This window comes from Prionailurus viverrinus, chromosome A2 (genome assembly GCF_022837055.1).
Source record: "Prionailurus viverrinus isolate Anna chromosome A2, UM_Priviv_1.0, whole genome shotgun sequence".
Lineage (NCBI taxonomy): Eukaryota > Metazoa > Chordata > Mammalia > Carnivora > Felidae > Prionailurus > Prionailurus viverrinus.
In genome coordinates, this window is record NC_062562.1 from 23,689,880 (window position 1) to 23,707,400 (window position 17,521).

A 17,521-nucleotide genomic window follows, 5' to 3' on the forward strand; every position below is an offset into this window, starting at 1 on the left:
CCTGCCAGAGCAAATCGGGATCAAAGTTAAAACTTGGAGCTCCCTGCAAGAAGATAAATCACAAATAACTTCATTCATTTTGTTTCCTTTCATTTCCATTCAGGTGACTTTTTCCCCCTGGCTCAATTGGTTACAGGAGACGTGATGGCTGCAAGAGAATTACTCCCTCGGGCGCCTGGGTGGCGCAGTCGGTTAAGCGTCCGACTTCAGCCAGGTCACGATCTCGCGGTCCGTGAGTTCGAGCCCCATGTCAGGCTCTGGGCTGATGGCTCGGAGCCTGGAGCCTGTTTCCGATTCTGTGTCTCCCTCTCTCTCTGCCCCTCCCCTGTTCATGCTCTGTCTCGCTCTGTCTCTCTCTGTCCCAAAAATAAAAAACGTTGAAAAAAAAGTTAAAAAAAAAAAAGAGAATTACTCCCTCTTTGATGCTGGCAGATTGCCCTCCTCAATACTTCTCCACAGAGACACATTTTCACAATTGTACAAGTCCAGAGGGGCACGTACAGATCTCCTAGAACTACCAGACCCTACTTCTAAAACTGCTTGAATTAGGGCAAGGTTTCACAAATTTTAAGTTGATGCAAAGTGTATGTGTGGAAAAAATGAGGGGTCAGAAGTTCACCCTCAGTTTCTCTAAGAAGCAAGGGACTAGTAGAGGTAATTTATTAGCCCTTAATTCATGTCATCTCCCTGAAACTACAGGTCAAATTTTCTCTAGGAAAGTTCCTTTTAACCTTAGATTTTGAGAAGGCACTAGATGACACCAGTATTTACCCAAAGGTGTTTAAGTTCAAACACAATGGCGTCTCGAGTTCCACCCACCTGGTTTAAGGGTCAGTTATATTTGATAGTCAACCCTAAGGCTTGTAAAATATGGGTTTCTAATATTCCCTCCAATTTCACAGGGATGTAATATAGAAAATCAGATGAGATCACAGCCTCTGTCACAAGATACACACATGGCTGAAAAGATGACCCTCTACCATCTGCCTCCATAACTCAATTTATGTATGGTAAGTATAGATGCTAATGGGACCCAGACTTCTCCACTGACAAAACAGAAGGCAGTGCTTGGTAAATTAATACACATCCAAAACAACAACAACAACAACAACAACAACAGAAAACGCCTGGCTCAATTCCCTGACAAGTGTATTGATCATCATTTGTCCTAAAAATGTGTTTTATAAGCAAGCATCATGGGCATCCATAAAAGAAAAACTCCACACTCAATTTACTGATAATATATGAATGTGGATTTGCCCTAAAAATCATGTTTTTATGGCTTCCCGTATAGATAGCATAAATGGGTGTATTTATTTACTATTTTATTGTTTTCAAATAAAACATATGATACGAGAAATAGTAGAAATTAAACAGATTTTCTACTTCTAAAAGTCACCAAAAAGTATTAATTGTCTGAATAGAGACCTTTACAAAGATAATGCCCAATGCACTGGGAGAGATGTCATTCCTGATTTTTCTAAAGATTCCTGGAATTCACTCTTTTTAAAAAGAAAAGATACTTTGGAAATACATTCTATACACATCCTCTTTTCCATTAGTAACTGTGCCAGAGACCAGAATGGCAGGCATGCAGGTGGGTGGAAGAAACATTGAGTGACTCTTTACAAAAAAATAAAATAAAATATTTTCTCTTTTTTCTTTTCTTTAAAGAGAGAGAGAGAGAGAGAGAGAGAGAGAGAGAGAGAAAGAAAAAGCCCTAACCAAATTTCAGGTTTGGTTCCAATGTAAAGTGAGGAAGAAATCTGAGTTATGAAACACTCCCCCACAAGTGTAGAATAAGTTTCTTTTCAAAACAAGTTCAAATTACATAAATTCAAACTGAATTGATGAGCCAAGATTAGCAAGTATTGTTCATTCTTATTGGCATTTGGTCCCTTTGATGATATTTTTCAAACCAATTTGCTGCAAATGCATTATGAGTGCCTTGACTCATGTAACCCCACTCGGGGGACATACAGTTTTAAAGCAAATGTTCTACATTATTTCCACAAAAATTCACTTGAAGACATTGTCATTGACAGAAAGAAAGAAAGAAAGAAAGAAAGAAAGAAAGAAAGAAAGAAAGAAAGAAAACAAAAAGAAAACACCTTAAAAAAAATCCTAAGTCAGAACTGTACATGCCAAAAATTCAATAGCTGGTGTTAATTTCTTTTTCTCCAGGACTTAGGGATTTTTTGGCAGACAATTCAAAATCATACACTATAAAAGACAGAAAAATCATTATCCTATCAGCAAGTTTCGGAATTCTCTTGTAGGCTAATGGTGACCAGCAAACTCTCAAGTGTTAAATTCAAGTATGGAATTATCAGATTGTAAACATCACTGTTATGTTTTTCTTCATGAAACAATTTAAATCAAGAATTATTTACTCTTAAGATAAACACTATTTGCTTCCCTCTGGCAAACACTGAAAGTAAAAAACCTTTATTTACATTTCTAGATACTGACAAAGCAATGGGTTTCATTTAGATCTGTTTCTTAATCATACATCATGGCTTAGCCATCATCATTTATTTCATTATTCTTTAAATGCCCTAAATCCATCCAGGAGGATCTATAATTCTTTTAAATAGCATATCTCTATGCTTCCACAGCTATGTTATGAGTACTTAATAAGTTATTATTACTTCCAGACTTGGTTAGGAGAAAATACTGGAGTCCTGGGAAAGTACTATTCTTTGAAAAGTACATTTTCCTGATAGCACAGTTTTAATTATTTAATTCATTGAATGTAAGTCAACTTCTTTGCCAAACCTTAGTTTCTTAAGATATCTTTTCATTGTAATGTGAATGAAAAGGGGGAAAAAAATTATTCTAGCTTTAGAAATTTCCTTTTAAAGCACACACAAAACCTCCCCTAGGGTTGAAAGCATTGGCCATGCTCTGGAAATGAACCCACCCCTCCTTTCAGCCAAGGGATACTTGAGTCCTTTATTCTTTTGCCCAGAAAAGGCATCCTAATTAAAGGGCCAATAAATTAAATGTACCCAAGAAAGCAAAAAGATCCAGAAGAAAAGCACCCGCCAGGGTGCCTAGAGAAAAACACAAGGTTCATTTCAAGTGTTTATGTTAGGCACCATCAAGTTAGAACAAACTCCGGAGGCACAGCTGTTTTTGACAAATGTGAACAGCTCCTACCTTCATTTCAATGACAGTCTGGAGAGCCTTCGTCTTGGCTGGCTCCGGCTGAAGTTGGCTTCTTCGGTGCAATTCCTGTGGAGGAACACGATAGAAATAAGCCTGACGGTTCATCCTTCCGTTACACCATGACCTTTACACAGGTACCACACAGCCCACCGGGTGCAGGTTTGCTGTGCACAGACATAAACAAGCCACAGGTGCCTCTTCCCCCACCCTCTTTAGCATCACTCCTGCCTGGAGCCTGCGTTCCAGTGAAAACCTCCTGGCACATGCGCTATTTCTGAAACTTCCATCAATAATTAATGTCAACTGTGACAAAGCCAGCAAGTAATCATAGTCCAAATACTGTTCAACACTGGGGCTGTTGCCCAGCCATCAAATCATAATTTACTGAATTACATTTCTCTGTGCTCCCAATACAAACACAGCATGGAAACGGAGGAAAGAAAATGACTAACGTGGTTGCAAATCCACTGCACGCATGGCATTTTGCTACTGAGGTAGGTTTGAAATGAGCAATTTAAAACCTTTTCAGTACAACTGTGTTACTTTTTGGAGTGAACTGATGTGATGAAACCCTGTGAATATCTTGCTTCCTAATTTACAGTTTCGGTCCTTATTCAAAATCACATCTGTGTGTGATATGTTTATACACTCATGATGCCAAGAAATTAAAATTGGCATTAATAGCAACAGTGTTAGAGAGGATACAAAAATGGTTAAAGCCAGATGCAGACCCAAGAACTTCTGGAATATGACAAATATAACTTCAGGTAAAAAGCAAGCAACATAACCACAATTTTAAACTTGAAGGCTCACTTTTTTTATGCCTCTTCTCCAAAGAACAGTTCTGTAAAGACTTTGAAAGTTGCCTTGGCAGAAGAAGACATAAAGATAAGATTTGTTCAGTTTATACTTTGATTTTCTTAGTAATAATTATAAACAGTTTTATGAAAGCAGCCAATGAGAGGAAAAAACAACAGTGCTCACGCATGTCCATGCCACTGATACTAGTCACCTATGGAGTAATTTCATAAGATTTATTTGCTTCCAGAAAAATCATTTAAATTCAACATGAAGTAGTTCTAGGCCTTCACATTCCACTGGGCCACAGACATTAAAAATGAAAAGCAAACAAACAAAAAACTACCTTGGCTTTAGGGAAGAGAACTAACATGATTTCTAGCTTTTCCAAGGAAAGGTATTAAAATGAAATCTCATTCCACCACTACCGTCTACTATCATCACCATCTCATAAAGACAGAACATATTAATGTAAGTATTGCCAGAAAAACAGAATTCCACAATAAAAGATAATCCTTCCCAGGATAATAAAACAAGCAATCTTTGCCCATATCCCATTATATTGTTCTTATTTGCCAGTGGCCCAAGAAGACTTGGTCATGGAACACGGTGCACATGTCTAGGAACCAGCCTTGGAAAATCACCACTACAGCTCTGGAATACAGCATATTTTCTTCCCAAAGTCATCACTGGCACACACCAGCAAACTTGTGCAAAACTACTTCTCAACCTCCAATTTGAGAAGAATTTGAATTAGTGCTTCCTAATTATTCAAAATGGTCTCACAAAGACATTTTTTCCCTAACATATCCTTGGAAGATACAGAGTCAAGTATTACCAAACCCATCTTATGAATAGAGACAGAAAGAAAGCCTGTGTCCTTTTGGAGGCCCTGTTCTAAAATAACCCAGCAATACTGGTCATTTTTAGGCTGCATGGTAATGGCAGAAATTTTCTGAAGGAATGACCTTAAAAGCAACTTCCCTTCTGTGTCTCCCTCTCTCTCTGCCCCTTCCTACTCACTCTCTTTTCTTTCCTTTCTTTCTTTCTTTCTTTCTTTCTTTCTTTCTTTTTCTTTTTCTTTCTTTCCTTCCTTCTTTCTCTTTCTTTCTCTCTCTCTCAAAAACAATTTTAAAAACATTTTTAAAAAATTAAATAAATAAAAATAAAAGGGACGCCTGGCTGACTCAGTCAGTTGAGCATCCAACTTCAGCTCACGTCATAATCTCACAGTTCATGAGTTCCAGCCCTGCATCAGGCTCTGTGCTGACAGGTCAGAGCCTGGAGCCTGCTTCGGATTCTGTGTCTCCCTCTCTCTCTGCTTCTCCCTCTCTCCCTCCCTCTCTCTCTCTCTCAAAAATAAACCTAAAAAAAACCAAAAAATTATACTATACTTATATTATATTATATTATATTATATTATATTATATTATATTACATTTTAAAAAGCAGCTTTCCTTTATTACCTACAATGTCCCTGGCACTACTTCTCTCTTTTTTTTTTTATTTTTTATTTTTTAAAATTTACATCCAAATTAGTTAGCATATACTGCAACAATGATTTCAGGAGTAGATTCCTTAGTGTCCCTTACCCATTTAGCCCATCCCCCTCCCACACCCCTCCAGTAACTCTCATTTTGTTCTCCATATTTATGAGTCTCTTCTGTTTTGTTCCCCTGTTTTTATATATTATTTTTGTTTCCCTTCCCTTATGTTCATCTGTTTTGTCTCTTAAAGTCCTCATATGAGTGAAGTCATATGACTTTTGTCTTTCTCTGACTAATTTCACTTAGCATAATACCCTCCAGTTCCATCCACATAGTTGCAAATGGCAAGAGTTCATTCTTTTTGATTGCCGAGTAATACTCCATTGTATATACATACCACACCTTCTTTATCCATTCATCCATCGATGGACATTTGGGCTCTTTCTATACGTTGGCTATTGTTGATAGTGCTGCTATAAACATTGGGGTGCATGTGTCCCTTCGAAACAGCACACCTGTATCCCTTGGATAAATGCCTAACTACTTCTCTTTTTCAAGCCTCAATATCATGCTATGGAGAATCAAACTTCTGTGTGGTGAGTCCAGTTGGCTACTGGTAAATATTTATTTAACAACCAGCACCCACCATGGCCAACTTCAAATTACCTAAGTGGTGTCACTGAATGCAAAGTTGGGAAGAGAGGCACAATAGTACCCTATTGTACAGTATTTATACCATATGGACCAACTACATGTAATAACATCAAAAATACTGTTATCTGTGTTCATTTTACAGATAACAGTAAAATGTAACAAAAAAATAGGAAATTATGAGTTTTAATACAATGTTTCTTTTTTAACTTTTTTTAATGTTTGAGGTTTGTTTTTTGGGTTTTTTTTGTTTTTTTTGTTTTTTTTTTTGTTTTTAGAGAGAGACAGAGCATGAGCAGGGAAGGGGCAGAGACAGAGGGAGACATAGAATCTGAAGCAGGTTCCAGGCTCTGAACTATCAGCACAGAGGCCAATGCAGGGCTCAAACCTGTGAACCATGAGATCATGGCCTGAGTTGAAGTCAGACACAAGTGACTGAGCCACCCAGGTGTCAGTTTATATATTTAATTTGTAACATCAGCTGTTAGAACAAGTTTCCAATTTTGACCCATGGACCAGTCCAATCCAGTTCCAGCATACCACTGGGTGAATCACATAAGGAATTCAACCTCCAAAGAAAGCTTCTTTAGCCCTCAATGTTACTTCCAAGATTTTTGGGAGTGCACGCTGGACTAATAAAATTTCACAGATGAAAAAATGGACAGTAAGTCACTTGTCAGAGTTCCTCCATAGTAAGGGGTAGAAGAAAAACACTTCACATGTCACTAATCCTGATCCATATGTATCAAAAGCATCTTAATGAGGGGCGCCTTGGGGCGCCTGGGTGGCGCAGTCGGTTAAGCGTCCGACTTCAGCCAGGTCACGATCTCGCGGTCCGTGAGTTCGAGCCCTGCATCAGGCTCTGGGCTGATGGCTCGGAGCCTGGAGCCTGTTTCCGATTCTGTGTTCTCCCTCTCTCTCTGCCCCTCCCCCGTTCATGCTCTGTCTCTCTCTGTCCCCCAAAAAATAAATAAATGTTGAAAAAAAAAAAATGAGGGGCGCCTGGGTGGCTCAGTCAGTTGAGTGTCCGACTTCAGCTCAGGTCATGATCTCACGGCTCATGAGTTCGGGCCTCAGGTCGGGCTCTGTGCTGACAGCTCAGAGCCTGGAGTCTGCTTCTGGTTCTGTGTCCCTCTCTTGCTCTGCCCTTCCCTCATTCATGCTCTGTCTCTCTTTCTCTCAAGAATAAATAAAACATTTAAAAAAATTTTTTTAAAGCATCGTAATGAAAAAGTCTGAGAAACGAATTCATGGTAATTTCATACCATAACCAAACCAAATTCCAGAATAAAAATCATAAGATAATTTGAGGAGAGAAGTTTGCATAAAATAAGCAAAAATAATTAAGACGCAACTAAGTAACACAAATAGAAAATAAAAACCATAGAGTAAAGGTATGTGTTGTAATTTCTGCCAAGCACAAAAACATTTTTTTGAGCAAACATGCAATAACAAAGCTAAACTTGTAGCAATAGTTTTGCAAAAATGGAAAGAGTTTTCTTTGCTATAATTATACAATTTCCATTATAATGTAAACCAGCTCAAAATCAAGACTAGGTCCTTACGCTCTGTGTCATCACTCCTTAAAATGTAAAACGAAACAAAATCTCCAGTTACCTGAAAATTGCATTTTTCCTATCTTAACTACACTGTATTTCAATCAATCCTGACTTCAAGTTTCTGAGGATCACCTTAATTCCTAAGGTGTCAGGTAAGTGAAGATTGTAATCCACATGCAGACATCATGGATGGTCTGAAAGTTCCATCTCAGACACTTCATCCACCTCTGAGACTGAGCATCCTTAAAACACTCACTCTGTGACAGAGAGTAGCAACTGCCCAACCAAGAAGATTTGTGCTCCTCTTCATTAAAGTAGAGTGTTTCTAGTAAGCACCACCACCACTGCCCATGTATCAATGATGATGGTGCCAAATTACTTATTTCTGGCCAGTGGGACATGGGCAGAAATTAGGAACTCAACTTCCATAAATACTTTTTACCCTGTCCTCAATTCTCCCTCTTTTCCTGTCTCCTGGCTAGAAGTAAAGTACTCCAAGACCCAAGACGCTGGTAGAACCCCAAGAGAAAAGGAGAATGAGTTCCTGAAATGCCATATAAAAAGGTCACTGGACACCAACATGGGATGGTGGTGTGTGTGAAAAATAAACCTCTGTTAAGTTAGCCTCTGTGCTTTCAGGCTCTCTCTGTAAAGATCCCAGCCCTCTCTGCCTTTACTGCAATGGCTACAAGGAAAAATAATACCTAATTAGCCCTGTGTTGTTTGTTGCTTTTGAATCACAAAAGTGATTTTAATGTGTGAGAGCTTACCAAGTTTTTCTAAACTGACAGTAAGATGTGTCGGTTGGTGGGTGCTTCAACTATGCCTAACTATCTGAAAGATGCACCCATTATGGATTAATCTTAACTAAAGAATTCCCCTAGAAGCATCTGATGTAGATATGAGGTAGTACAAGATTTAACTTACTCTGGTAGTTTTTAAACGACAGTATTAATCAAGTACAGTGGACTTATACTTTTCTGGGTCACTGATCTCTGTAAGAATTAGATGGAAGGTATAGATTCTCTTTACAAATGAGTACAAAAGCACATACAAACAAAACGGTGGGCACCATTTCAGCTGCTTCACAGGACCTGGTCCAGTACCTGGGGGTTCATCTTTGAACCAGACTACAGGCTAAAAAACACTTACTGAGAGGAAAGGGCACTGTACAGAGAGTGGAGAGTCAGGAGCCCACAGTCCCAGCCTGAGGCCTTGGGCACACCTCTTCCCTACTCTGAGCTACAGAATAAGAAGCTGTATCACTAGGTTTCTGAGAACATCCAGATTTTTAATAGGCAGCTGACTCTGAAATGCTGATCTCTGGCTGGAATTTCTAGTCACACCAATTCTCAGTTCTAAAAACATAATAAAAATAAAAGAAAACTGGCAGCATCAAAAACTTTAATATCTTACTGTGACACAGAAACCCAGGTTATATATTTTCCCATAATTTCATTACTCACTTGGCCATAGCTAGTCTAAAACTGCCAGCTCCTCCAGGTGACCAATATGGAAACATACCAAGAACTCAAAATTTTAAACATGAAATCTCAAGTAGTTCATTGGGATGACATTTCTTGGCAGTTAATGAGAATCTAGAGTCTAGTGAGTTAATGTGGATGGACACTAGCTTCCAAAATGAAACTGGAAGAATAATGTTCGCACACACCATCTACTTTCTTAAGTAGGAAAAAAAAAACACCTCAAATCTTGACTTTCTATCCACTATTTTTATCTGACCTCTCTCCCTTACTGTCCTAGTAATCTACTGCTATGGAACAAACCACTCCAAATTTAGTGGTGCCAGACTAGCACCATTTGATTATGTTCATGAATTCTAGATCATGAACTTCTAAAGGGTAGACTAGGGAAAGCTTGTTTCTAAAGCATGATGTCAGGGGCTAGAACAGCTGGGACTGGAGGATCCAATTCCAAGATGTATATGGTATATTGGTTGGAAGAAGACTTGAAAGCTGGGTTTAGCTAGAATTGCCACCTATATATGGTGACACCTGTATATGGCATCTCCACGTGGCTTAGACTTCCTCATAGCATGGCAGCATCAGGGTATCAACCTCTTACTTTCAGGTGTAAAGATGCCAAGAGCAAGTGTTCCAGCAAATAAGCCAAGGACTGCATGGCCCTTTATTACCTAACCTTGGAAGTCCCATAGCATCACCTCTGCCATGCTCTGTTGGTTGAAGCAGTTGCAAGCCTGCTCAATTCTAGGGAAAAGTGCCAAAGAATCTCAGGCCATATTTTTAAGTTATCACTCTTGAGGGATAAAACCAACTGAAGAAGCTGACAGGAAAGTAACACTATAATCTCAAACACCTACTTACATCAGTCTTAAGATATGCCAGATTTATATATTCAAATAGTAACTTGATGCAGGGCATATAGGAAATACAGCAGTGAGCCAAGCAGATAGATACCCCAGCCCTTATGGGTTTTTAATTTCAAATTCCAACAAGAGAGAGGCATAATAATTTTAAAAGGAGACCAAACCAGTTTGTAAGTGCTTTAAAGGAAAATAAGTCAGAAAGATGGAACAGGACACACTATGTGAGGGGATCAATTGTAATTTTAAATAGGGTGATCAGAAAACTTCATGCAAAGGTGACATTTGAGCAAAAATCTATAAGATGTGGGAGAACCAGTCGTACAGATGTTCCAAGCAGAGAGAATAGCAAACATTTAAGTACCTGGCTAGCGCTGGATAAGGGATGGGAAAGTAGTAGGTCAGAGATATGCAGGGGTGCAGGATGATGAGAAGGTGAGTTCTACATCTGGAGTCATTGTCTGGACACTGGTTTTACTCTGAGAAAAATGGGAAGCCACTGGAAGGTTCTGAGCAAAGACAAACCACAATATAAAGTACATCCTTAAATTACTCTGCCTGCTGGACTGCAGTATAATTTGGGGTTGAGGAAGGAGGTAAGGGAAGAACCATAAGGACTAGTAATAAGCAACGGGAAAACCCTAGCAAAGGATGATAGAGCCTGGGACCAGGGTGACAGAATGGAGGCAAAGAGAAAGAACTGAGTTTAGACATGTTTTGAAGGTGAAGTTGACTTGACTTCCTGATAGATTGCCTGGAGACTCCAGAAAGAGAAAAGTAAAGGATGGCTTCATGACTTGTATTCTGGACAACAGGAAGAATGCAGCTGGAATACCAAGATAGGGAAGATTGGAGAGGAGAAGTGGGAGTTATGGGAACCAAGAGTTTAGTTTTGCGTGTGTTACATTTGTGACACTATAAGACATTCAAGTGGAGAACTCAGTGGGCAGATGGACATATGAGCTGGATTTGAGGGGAGAAGAGCTACAAATAAAAAATTAGGATCATCCAATAGATAGTACCTAAATCTGGGAGCCTAGGTGAGATCAACTGGGGACTGTGCATAGAAAGAAGAGGAGAGGAAAGAAGACTGAGCCCAGGGGTGACCCAAATTAAGGGGTCTGAGAAGTGAGGAGGAAGCAGCATATGAAATTGAGAAGGAATCCCAGTGAGGTATGAAGAGAACCAGTAGTATAACATCCCAGAAATCAAGTGAAGAAAGGAGTCCAGGATGCAAAATTGATATTCTTATCACTGCTGCTGAGAAGTCAATGGGAGGAGGCCAGAAGATGGACCACAGGACTGAGCAGCACTCAGGTCATTAGTAACAGTGACTGGAGCAGTTTTGGTGGACAGTGTGAGTCAAGTTTGACTGGAATGTGCTGTGGGAGAATAGAAGGAGGAAAGAGTCTCAGGCTACTATATTTGCAAAGGGTACTATTTAACTCATCATTTCTTTCATCAAAACTTTGATTTAGGTGTATATACCCATGTTCATAGAAGCATTATTACAACAGCCAAAATGTGGAAGCATCCATCAACAGATGGATGGATAAACACAATGTGGTACATAATTACAATGGGATATTACTTAGCCTTAAAAAGGGACAAGATTCTAACACATACTACAATATGGATGAACCTTAAGGGTATTACATTTAGTGAAACACAGCAGTCACAAAAAGACAAATACTGAATGATCTCACTTACATGAGGTATCCAGAGTAGCCAAACTTACAGAAACAGAAAGTAGAATGCTGACTGCCAGGGACTGAAGGTAGGGAAATAATGGAGCTGTTGTTTAATGGGTACAGAGCAAGAGATTGCTTGCACAATGATGTGAACATACTTAATACTACTGAACTGTATGCTTAAAAGTGGTTAAGATGATAACGTTTATGTTCTGTGTATTTAACCACAATTTAAAATTTTTTCAAACCATAAACATAACAGAACTTGTTGGAGTCCCACAGCCCTCCCTATCTCCATTCTTCTGGAGAGAAACCATTATCTAAAAGTTGGTGTATTTCTCATGCATGTTTTTGTGCTTTTAGAAAATATGTATGTCCTTGTAAATAGTATAAATTTAACAACAGAGTGCATTCTTTTTTAATTTACATAAATGCCAGCTGTCCACCTTGCACAAAGCTTTTGCATTTTGGTTTTTACCTCAACAATACTTATGTTTTCAAAATTTATCTGTGTAAATAAGTGTTTCCCACTCTTTTTATTCACTACAAACAATGTTGCAATAAACACAGTACATGAAACACAGTACATGAAAAAAAAACAAATCTGTTTTAGGTATCTTTACATTTTTAACTGCATAACAGTTCTTTTCTTTCTGAAACATTCAGTTTCTTCTGCTTGGAATAATCCTCTACCCTTTTTGTTCTCTTTTTGTGTACAGGGATCAGCAAACCACAGCCCACAGGCCAAATCCAGCCCACCATCTGTTTTGGTAAATAAAGTTTTATTGAAACACTGTTATTTCCATTAATTTACATATTGTCTGATTTTCATGCTACAGTGACAGAGTTCAGTAGTTATAGCAGAGACCATATGACCTTGCAAAGCTGGAAATATTTACTATCTGGCCTTTTACAGAAAAAAAAAAAATATCTGTCAATCCTGGTCCAGGACATTTTCAACACTCATCCTAGCCATCTCAGAAAAAAAAAAAAAAAAAAAATTCCTCATGTGGTAGTTTCAAATGTCTACAAATTCTTTGACATTCCCTTTATAGGGTGGAGCCTAAATATCTTCCCCTTGACTCTGGACTGAGCTAAGTAACTCAGTCTAACAAACAGAATATAGTAGAAGTGACATTTGTGACTTTTGAGGCTTGGTCATAAAAGACAAGGCTTCCTTCTTGCTCACAATCTTGGATCACCTGCTCTGGGAGAATCCAGCTGCCACATCATGAAAATACCTCAAGCTACCCTATGGAGAGGCCCATGCACTATGAAACTGAGGCCTCCTGCCAACAGCCATGTGAATCAGCCTTAGCAGAAGTGGATCATCCAGCCCCAGTGAAGCCTTCAGATGCCTGAGCCCTGCCCAACAGCTTGACTGCAACCTCATGAGAAGCTCTGGACCAGAACCATCCAGCTAAGCAACTCCCATATTCCTGACCCACAGAATCTGTGAGATAATAAGTGTTCATTGTTTCACACACTGAGTATTTGTCACAAAGCCATCGATTACAAATACATCACAGAAAGGCCATTAGTGGACCCTTCAGACTAGTCTACATCCTGCATCCTCAGATACACGCTCATAGCATTGTGTACCTTTCCTTTATATCACTGAAAATGGCTGCGATTTGACACTAACTTATAAAATTAGTGGATTCATGTCTGTGTTCACCATTGGGTGGTAAACTCCATAAGCACAGGGACTTTACTTTGTATGTCCGTTATATTCCCAGTAACTAACATAGTGCCTGCAAAAAGTAAGTGCTCAATAAATACTGACTGACTGAAAGAGTATAAATGACATTGCACTTATATGCCTAGAAGTTCTATAATACTTTGGACCAAAAGGAATCTGATGTGAAGGATGGTAATAGCTAATAGTTACTTATATATTACTATGTGCTAAGCACCCTTCTAAACACTTTACAAATATTAACTTGTTTAATCATCATAATAACCTCCATAGGCAGATACAGTTATTATCATCATGTTTCACTCAAAGACATGGAATCATAAAGGAGTCAGTAACCTGCACAATCTACTGAATTGCACTCCTGGAACTTGTCCTGAGAAGTCTGGGTCCAGGGCCTCTGCTCCTAACCACTGTGCTATACTGCCCATGTTTCACCACATGGTTTTGATTTGATATTTGAAGCTGACACCTATATCTCCATTGGCTTCTTTCATTATAGTCATCTCCCTATTTCTCCTTCAATTCCATCTTCCATTTTTCACTCCTTTCTTGAGGACTTGAAAATTTAAAGAGATTCATCTCAATAGCAGTTGTATGGTACTGATATCCCATATTAGATATTAAAACGTAAATGATAAGCATGGTTAGGCATGCAGAAATAGAGGGAAAAAATAATTACTTTCAAATATTAACATCCTTCTCAACTTTTGATAAATCAAGGTTATTTAAGAAATAACCTAAAATATTTAAATGATATAATGATATAATTAGTAAGATTAAACTGAGAGATAATTACAGTGAACTTTGGATCTTACAGACCTCTATTTCAAGATTCCATGGAATATTTAAACAGATTGAGCATGTATCAGACCACCAAAAAAAAACTTTAATCAGATTCCAAAGGCAGAAGTGATACAGGCCACATTCTTTGTCCATACACAATAAAACAAATTAATACCAAAAGTTAAAAATGAAACCTCACTATTCAAATGCTTATTTTATTTATTATTTTGAGAGAGAGAGTATGCGTTTGCAGGGGAGGAGCAGAGAGACAGGGAGAGAATCCCAAGCAGGCTCCACACTGTCAGTGAGAAGTCCAACACAGGGCTCAATCCCACCAACAGTGAGATCATGACCTGAACCGAAACAGAGCTGGACGCTTAACTAACTGAGCCACCCGGGTGCCTCAAAACCTTACTATCTGGAAGGTAAAGCTCAGAAAAAGTCTTAAAATTCACCCTATACAGTAAAACAGACCTAGTCGTCTCTACCTAGCAGGTGTGTGATGATGGGTAAGTTCCTGAATTTTCTATACTCAGGATGGTGAAGTTGAAATGAGATAAGCATGTGAAGTATTCACCTGGGCTGGCACACAGGACGTTAGCAGTAACTGAAACTTATCCTTGTTATTGTTATCCTTATTATTATTATCATTATCCTGAATGATTATTAGTATTCCTGAAAGTACATCAGACAATGCAGCCTGGCAGAATGCATTCCCTACCCACTTGTTCTGCAGTCTGACACTGGCTACTATTAGAGCATTGCCACTAGGTCTGCCTGAATAATTCAATTCAAGAAATACTTGCTGAAGGCCCACTACGTGCCCAGGAAACACACAGAGAATCCCTGCCTTCGTGAAGCTTGCATTCTAGTGCAGGCAATCTCAATGGAAGTGAAACCATGCCGACAGGGCTCAAGGTACAGTGAGTGGCCCAGTGTTAGAGTGGAGGAAGTGATGAATACAGTGGTAGGAGATGAGACCCAAGGGGTAAGGGCTGGGGAGGAGACAGACTGTGTAAGGCCATGTAGGCCCTCATTAAAATCCTGGTCTTAAACAGAAGCCTTCAGATCCTAGAGAGATGGGAAAACAGTTTCCATGGAAATACACAAATGTAATATAAACTTATTGTTAAATTTTTTCAGTCTTCACAAAAAATAAACATTTGGGAATCTAAGATCATACACCATGAATCTGTACACACATACATTTCCCTTAGTCTGTTTTAATATATAACCTATTCCTTTTTCTAAACTTGCATTAAAGACTCTTTGGCAGATTTATCATGGTCCTTTCGAGGTTATGATCCTGGGAACCATAGAAATTAATAGAATAAGATGCCAGGATCCAAATATTTGGCCAATGGCATTAGCAATGTCCTAGGAATAACAATAAAGATTAGTTATTTAATTCAATAGCTACTGAGAATCTAATACATGCTAGACAATGCATAGATAACAAAGATAAATGAAATATCATGCCAGGTCTCAAGGAACTGGGTTTTCTGGTGGTAGAGGGAGTGCATAGCTAGAATACAAGACTGCAATAATAACAGCAGCCACCAATTACAGAATGTTTACCATATGCCAAGCCCCATACTTCCCATCTAGCCCCTGACTGGATCTGCATAGCATCCTTATAGGTAGGAGTTACCACCCCCTTGGGAACGCTGCAAACACTCAGACTCAGAGAGGTAAGTAGTATTCCTAAGATTACAGTGCTAGTATGACTTGAGAGTGTAACCACCCTGTCTGACACCTAAACTCACACCCTTAATTACCAATATAACACTTGGTTTATACTGCTATTTGTGGTTGCTTCATGCTCTACAGACATCTAAGATTTTAACAGGTATGCAAATCTGACTTCTGGTCTATTTCTCAGTTCCCTGGGAGGACTCCACCAGTTCTGAACAATATGTTATGGGGGAGAATGCGAGGCAAGCATCCAGGCCTGTTGAGGGAAGGACTGCGGAAAGCTTCACTGAGGAGTACATGTGGGTGGTCCAAAGTCTTTCTTTCTAAGCACTCATTATTTTGTCCACTATGTCTTATACAGTACAATGTTACGTGCTGTCAGCAGCATCCTGCTCATTCACCCCAGCCTACACATCTGATCTCATCTGCTCTGGGAAGCTAAGCAAGCTTGGGCCTGGTCAGTACTTGGATAGAAGAGCACCTGAGAAAACTGGATGCTATAGGCTTTTAGTGTGGAGCCAAGAACCACAAGGATTATTCACGGGTCTTGAAACCTAATGGAGTTTTCCCAGCTGGATTTTGAAACTGCATTGGTCTAGTGACTCCATTTTACTTTCCATTTCTCCCATCTGAACTGGAATGTCTATAACTGTTACCTCTGCCTGTCCCATCATTGTCTGTTGGGAGCAGATAAACTGTTTCTTTAGTGTCACAGGTCCACTGACGGCAAGGAATTGTGCCTCAGGAGTTGGATTTAGCAGATTACACCCAGAGCGTCATCCATACACAATGTAGATAATTCAGATGATTGACTTTTGAACTGATAAGATTCAGATGAGATATGGGGCTTTGGGATAAGAGCTTTGTAGACCTTGGGTTGGGAGAATGCATTTTTTATTTGGGAAGGATGTGCATCTCTGGGGGACAGGTGGTAGAGTGGAGCCAGCAGAATAATGCCCCCTACCAAAGACATCTACTCCTATTTTCTGTGAATATATATTTCTGTGAATATGTTACACGGCATGGAAAAAGGGACTTTGCAGATACAATTAGGGTTATAGATGTTAAAATAGGAAAGTTATCCTGGATAATTTGGGTGGGTACAATTTAATTACTTGAGCCCTTTCAAAGCTCAGAAAGTTCCTATGACTGGAGGCAGAAGAGAGATGCAGCAGATGAGGAAGTCAGAGAGATCCTAAGTACAAGAAGAATTCAATATGCCACTGTCGGTTCTGAGACATAGGGGACATGCGCAAGGACCAGAGGAGGTCTCTAGGGAATAAAGATGGTCCTCCATTGATAGTCAACAAGGAAATAGGGACTTCAATCTTACAAATACAAGGCACTAAATTTGGCCAACAACCTGAATGAGCTTGGAAGCAGATTGATCTCAAAAGCCTCTAGAAAGGAGCTAAGTCCTAACAACAGCTTGGTTTTGGCCTCATGAGACTCAAAGCAAAGGATCCAACTGAGCCATGCTGTACCAGGACTGCTGATCTGTGAGTTAATAAATTTGCATTGTTTTAAGCTGTTAAATGTGGAGTAGTTTGCTATGGCAGCAATAGAAATCTAACATAAGGTAGTTAATCTTTCACTAACCTTTTGACTCCCCTGTTAGACAGCTCTCCCTACACTGAGGTATC

The 17,521-nt window shown here is 39.2% G+C and overlaps 1 protein-coding gene across 1 annotated transcript in view; it reads right to left on the bottom strand.

Moving 5' to 3' along the window:
* The window catches only part of ERC2 (ELKS/RAB6-interacting/CAST family member 2), an 887,162-nt gene that overhangs the window by 631,793 nt on the left and 237,848 nt on the right, over positions 1-17,521 (bottom strand). Inside the window, exon 3 of the mRNA XM_047850845.1 lies at positions 3,163-3,237. Coding sequence (XP_047706801.1) covers positions 3,163-3,237 — 75 coding nt within the window. The remainder of the gene's footprint in view (positions 1-3,162; positions 3,238-17,521) is intronic.